Genomic DNA, 6,732 nt, shown 5'->3' on the forward strand with positions numbered 1-6,732 from the left:
TTCTTCAAAGAAATCAACATGATAACCTCTGTCACAGATTTGACTTATACTCAGAAGGTTGTGTTTAAGTCCTGAGACCAGAGCTACTTTTTTAATGATGACATTCCCAAGATTGATATTGCCATATCCCAATGTTTTTCCAATGTTGCCATCTCCATAAGAAACACTTGGGCCAGCTTTCTCCACAAAGTCTGATAGCAGGGCCTTATTTCCAGTCATATGACCTGAACATCCACTGTCCAGAACTAGAATATTCTTCCTGTTGCCCTGCAATCATAAGGACCACTAATTATTAGTTTTAAGGACCCAGACTTGCTTGGATCCTTTGGTCTTATTAAGTTTGTTAACATTTGCAGCGGATTTAGCATCAGAGTTTATGTTAACATTTTTCTTATCAGAATTTACATTATCAGACTTTGAATCAGAATTTATACTAGAAGGAATAATGGAAACTTTCTTCAAAGAAGGTTTTATTTGATAATAATCATAGTACAGACTATGATATTCCTTACAAGTATAAATGGAATGCCATAAACTACCACAATGAAAACAAGGATTTTGTGGTTTGTATCTAACTGACTGACTCTTAACTCCTGATTTCGAAGGTAAGGAGTTAATATTCTTATTTTTCCTGCAAAAAGAAGCCAGATGGTTAGAACTTCCACAGTTATGACATGTTTTCCTAGGTGCATCAGGAACAGGTTTATAATCATTGCTTTTATTCACACCTTCCTTTCCATTCCTATTTTTCCTAGGTGATTTTACCTTGTTTGCATTCTTGACATCTTTCAGCTTATGCTTAAGCTGCTTCTTTGTCATTAAGCCTATGTTTACTTCAGCTGTCTTTTCCTGTTTTAGTTTGTCAGAAGTTAATTCCTCTTTAACTTCTGATTTCTCATTATCAGACTTTACAGTTACAAACTTAACAGGTTTTAACTTAGGCTTTTACTTAACAACAGGCTTAATTTCTTCAGTTCCTTTATCATTCTTATTTTCTCAATAACCTAAGCCCTCTTTCCAATTTTCACTACTTAGCAAATTTTGAGTTGTTCTGCCAGAGTTAGTCCAAGTCCTGATTATTTCTCTTTCCTTTTCTAACTCAGTTTTTAGAGATTCATTCATTTTTAGCACTTCATCCCTAACATAAAAAGCATCATCTCTATCCTTCTGAGTTTGATGGAATATGACTAACTCTTTTTCTAAGAAATCATTTCTTTTCTTATATGCAAGATTTTCAGAAGTTAATCTTTCACATGTTAAAGTTTGATCTCTATAGCTAACAAACATGGTTTTAAGATATCTTCTCAACTCATTAATATCATCAGTATGAAAAGCATAAGTAGTCTGAGGTACCTTTATTTCAGCAGCTTCAGAACTGCTCTCAGCACTTTCTTTATCAGCATTTGCCATTAATGCATAGTTCTCCTCACTTTCAGAGTCTGAGGTGTCTGTCCAGCTTTTCTGCTTTGTGACAAGAGCCTTGCCTTTGTTACCCTTTACCTTCTTGCAGTCAGGAGATATGTGGCCTTTCTCACCACAGTTATAGCATTTAACATTGGTGTAATCTCCTCTGTCAGATTTTCCTCCTCTCCCTTCAGATCTTCTGAAATTCTTCTTATCAGAACTTATGCTTTTCCTGGGAAACTTCTTTCCCTTCCTGAACTTCCTGTATGCAATCTTTGTGATTCCTTTCACCATAAGAGCACACAGTTTCATCATCTCCTCATCAGCATCAGTCTCAGGCAAGCTTTCAGAATCTGAGTCATCATCACTCTCAGAACTTGATGACTCAGTATCAGACTTTATGAAAAGAGCTTTACCCTTGTCTTTCTTTGAGGAAGCTGCTTTGGGGAATTCTTCTTCAGCCTTAAGAGCAACTGTCCTTGACTTTCCTCCTTTCCTCTTGCTTCTTTGTTCCATCTCCAGCTCGTGTGTCTTGAGCATTCCATAGATTTCGTCAAGAGTTGTTTCATCAAGATTGTAGTTGTCTCTTATTGTCGTTGCCTTCAAATCCCAGCATTCAGGAAGAGCTAACAGGAACTTAAGGTTTGAGTCTTCAAGATCATACTCTTTATCAACCAATGACAAATCATTCAAAAGTTTGACAAATCTATCATATAAATCATTCAATGACTCATTAGTCTTTGAGTCAAAGTGTTCATACTCTTGAGTGAGTATTGTCTTCCTGTTCTTCTTAATTGTGTCAGTTCCCTGACATCTTGTTTCCAGAGCATCCCATATCTCCTTAGCAGTCTTGCAGTTGATTACCCTGTTTGACATTACATTGTCAATGGCACTATGCAGTAAGTGTCGTACCTTAGCATCCTTAGTAATTGATGCTATGTCCTCAGCAGTATAATCACTCTTCTCCTTTGGTACGGTCGTTGCTGCTTCACCTGCAACTGCAACTGCGAGTTTGGTTGGTTTGTGAGGACCTTCCTTGATTCTATCCAGGTATTCTGGATCTGTTGCTTCCAGGAACATGGTCATCCTTACCTTCCATATGGGATATTCAGATGGTCTCAGTATGGGGACTCTGATGGTCTCATACCGACTCTGAATTTGTGTCTTTGGTGGTTCCTCAGTTGTGGTAGGCTTAGTTGGAGTTTCTATGTCCGACATGATTGTGTTTGGATCTTTAACTGTATGTAAGTTAACAGATAGGCTCTGATACCAATTGTTAGGTCACACACACACTGTAGAGGGGGTGAATACAGTGTATAGTACACTCAAATCGAACTTAAAGAACTTGAGTAACAGAAAACAAACTTTATTGAAACAATAAACTTTGTTACAATATGGAACTGTTACCTCTCAGTGATGAACAAATATCACGAGAGCTGCTAGGGTTATATAGAATAATAACTTCGATAATGATAACACTTCTAGTGTAAACCCTATGCCTGTGTTTATATACTACACAGTTACAAGATAATCGCTAATTGATATGGAATATAATTCTGCTTCCTAAAATATATCAATCAGATATCTTCTATTCCAAGTATTCCATTCTTCACGGAATTCCTTCTTCATGCATATCTCTTCTTATGTTTTATCTCTATCTTCTTTCCTTTAATCAGCTACTGTCCTTATCTGATCGTCCTTCAGCACTTAAGTTCTGATATCTATCTTCTGATGATTATCTCCTGATAATATAAGTACTGATATCCTTAAGTCCTGACTTCCAGTATAAGTACTGATCAACAGTTAAGTACTGATCTATCATGTTCACACAAGATCTGAAAGCTAAACATAAGACATATTAGCCATGACATTATCAAATATATCTAACAAGTGAAGATGTCACAAGTCTCTCCATAAAGATAGTGTCTCCAGATCTTTGGAGGAAAGACCACTACTGCTAACTCTAAGTCATGGGTAGGATAGTTCACCTCATAGGGTTTGAGAAGTCTAGAGGCATAAAAAATCATTTTCCCATGCTATATAAGAACAAATCCCAATCCTTTCTTCAAAGCATCACTATAAACCTGAAAACCTCCATTCCCTGATGCCAATACAAGTATTGGAGCAGACACCAACCTCTTCTTCAACTCTTGAAAGCTCTTCTCACGATCATCATTCCACTCGAACTTAACGCCCTTCCTCATTAGTTGAGTCAAAGGCAAAGCTATAATGAAAACCTTCCACAAAACGCCTGTAGTAGCCTGCCAAACCCAAGAAACTCCTTACCTCTGTCACATTGCTTGGTCTCAGCCAATTAGTAATAGCCTCGACTTTCGCAGGATCAAACTCAATGCCTCTACCAGATACAATATGCCCCAAAAATGCCACTTCCTCCAACCAAAATTCACACTTTGAAAATTTCACAAACAACTTTTTCTCCCTCAAAATTTCAAGTACAGTACACGAATGCTCCTCATGCTCCCCTCTACTCCTAGAGCATATCAAGATATCATCGATGAAGACCACCAAAAATTTATCCAGATAATCATAAAAGACCCGGTTCATCAAATTTATAAATATCGCTGGTACATTCGTCAATCCAAAGGACATCACGAGAAACTCATAATGACCATAACGAGTGCGAAATGTAGTCTTCGAAATATATCCTCTTCTCTTACTCGTAACTGATGGTAACCAGATCTCAAATCTATCTTTGAAAAGTACTTCACCCCTTGTAACCTATCAAAAGTCATCAGCGTGGCAAAAGATACCTGTTTCTGACAGTCACTTTATTCAATTCCCTATAGTCAATGCACAATAACATGGAACCATCCTTCTTCTTTACAAATAACACAGGAGCGCCCCATGAAGACACACTTGGCCTGATAAATCCCCTATCCAATAACTTCTGCAACTGCTCCTTCAATTCTTGCAACTCAAGTGGTGCCATTCGGTAAGGCACCTTAAAAATAGGCTCAGCACCTGTAAGAAGTTCAATAGTGAACTTCACCACTCTATGTGGTGGCGAACCTAGTAGCTCATCGGGAAACACATCTGCATACTCTTTTACAACTAGATAATCCTCAATGCGAGGTTCATCCTTCGATGTATCATTCACGAAAGCAAGGTAGCCATCATAACCCTTAGATAAAAGTTTGCCCGCCTTCAGAGCAGAAATTAATTTAACATCCCCTTTTAGCTGAGACCCTTGGTATACAAATTCTGGTTTATCTACATCCCCAAAGATCCCCCTCTTTTTTTGACAATCAATTATGACACGATGTTCACTCAACCAATACATGCCCAAGATAATGTCAAAGTCATGCATCTCCATTGGAAGCAAGTTAACCTTATAATTTCTATCTCCCACAACTATCAGACACTCTCGATATACATCAGATATAATAATAGAATTCCCCCATCAGGGTAGCAATAGACATATAAAGATATAATAATAAAGGTGCAATGCCAAGATGATGAATAAATGATAAAGACACAACAAATTGGGTCGAACCAGTATCAAATAACACATAAGCATCACGTCTACCAACAAGAAGTGTTCCTGAAATGGTACCTGAATTAGCTGATGCCTGATTTGTAGTCAAAGCAAACACTCCGGCCGTAGGATTTTTACTGACTACCACTACAACCGCCAGCTCCTCCTCCACTAGTGTTGCGTGACACTGTACAATCATTTGCCCTATGGGACATGCTACCACACAAGAAACAAGCCCCAGTTTGTCTGTAACAAGCTCTACCTGGATGATGTCCCCCACATATAGCACAAGGAGCCACTAGAATCATATTAGGGTTTCCCCCATACACTAAGTAACAGCTCTGCCCCTGTTGACGATTCTGCCACTGCCTAGGCTGCCTCTGTCGCTGAAACTGCTGATTCTGATTCTGACCAACATACTGATTTCGGCCATGGAATGACTGACCACCCCTATTCTGATTTTATTCGCGCCATTATCCCTGCTGACCACTCTGACCTCAACATACTGATTTCGGCCATGGAATGACTGACCACCCCTATTCTGATTTTATTTGCGCCATTATCCCTGTTGACCACTCTGACCTCCATACCACTATCTACCTTGTGCAAAACCCTGATCATCCCTAGTCCTCTTACTACCGCTATTAAACCTGGAAATCCTGAAATCTATGCGCACTTTCTCAACATCCTTTGCTGCCTCATCCACCTCTGTCACATTATCAAATTTAAAATAAATTATGGAACCTCTCAGATAAGACTTCCCCCATTTAAATTTATCATCCTGTTGTGCAGCAGTCCCTGCAACTGTCCCAGCAAATCCAACCAATCTTATAAACCTCACCATATAATCAGTAATGCTCTCATCATGGTGTTGCACAATAAAATGAAACTCCCTCAAATAAGCCTCCCTATCAGAATTAGAGAAGTACTGTTCATAGAATACGTCCTTGAATCCCCGCCATTCCAAAGCCTCTGCATACTGCTCCCCTCTAGTAGTTTTCACTCCTCTCCACCACCTCTGAGCATCCCCCTCCAACTTATACACAACTAACTTGACCTTCTAAATCTCATCACAACCCAGTGATTCAAAAATCTTCTCGAGATGAACAATCCAATTTTCAGCATCAATAGGAGTCGGTGCAGAACTAAAAAAGTCTGGTTTTTGCTTCACAAACCTCTCTAACCATACAAACGGCTCCGACTGATGGCCCTGACCGTTCTGATTCTGATTCTCATTGACATTCTGATTTTCTTATCCATTCTGATTTCCCTCTCCATTCTGATTTCCCTCGCCATTCTGATTTCCTTGGTTTTCCAAAGCTTGCTGTACAGCCTGAGCCATTGCTTGCCCTATCATCTCAGTAAGCTGAGTTGGGTCAACGTGAAAAGGATCACGTCTAGGAGGCATCTACAATATAAGATAGCGAACGAATGAAGATTACGAGAATAAATATGATGAAGCAGTTACAAACAGATTTCAAAATGATGAAGAGGAATGAAATGATAAAGAGCAGAATGAAACGAAATTAAATAGAACACCCATCCTATCGTCTAACCAAACTCACAGGTCAACCTAAGTAGGTTTTCTACAAGAAAGAACCTAAGCTCTGATGCCATCTTTGTAACACCCCTTTTTAAATAATAAAAAGGGGATATTACCTATAGTTCATAAACCTGCAAATAGAGCCCTATTATGGATTAAAAACTAGGGTATATTAATTACTGTATTTATTACTAGGGTTTGTGAGCTTCGAGGCTCGATTTGACTGCTCTTGTGTCTCATGACTCAATCTGCCTTAACAAGATGCCTACATACATTGCTGATTGCCAAG

At 38.8% G+C, this 6,732-nt stretch overlaps 1 protein-coding gene across 1 annotated transcript; it reads right to left on the reverse strand.

Annotated features, from left to right (window-relative positions):
* Positions 1-3,440: 3,440 nt before the first annotated feature.
* On the reverse strand, positions 3,441-6,308 carry LOC141695838 (uncharacterized). Its single transcript, XM_074500049.1, has 6 exons — positions 6,231-6,308; positions 5,501-5,957; positions 4,919-5,116; positions 4,250-4,776; positions 3,691-4,143; positions 3,441-3,599 (listed from the first exon to the last, which is right to left on the reverse strand). The coding sequence occupies exons 1-6, from the start codon at positions 6,306-6,308 to the stop codon at positions 3,441-3,443; spliced, it is 1,872 nt and encodes a 623-aa protein (XP_074356150.1).
* Between the last annotated feature and the right edge of the window lie 424 nt (positions 6,309-6,732).

Source organism: Apium graveolens, chromosome 11 (genome assembly GCF_009905375.1).
Source record: "Apium graveolens cultivar Ventura chromosome 11, ASM990537v1, whole genome shotgun sequence".
NCBI classification, from domain to species: domain Eukaryota; kingdom Viridiplantae; phylum Streptophyta; class Magnoliopsida; order Apiales; family Apiaceae; genus Apium; species Apium graveolens.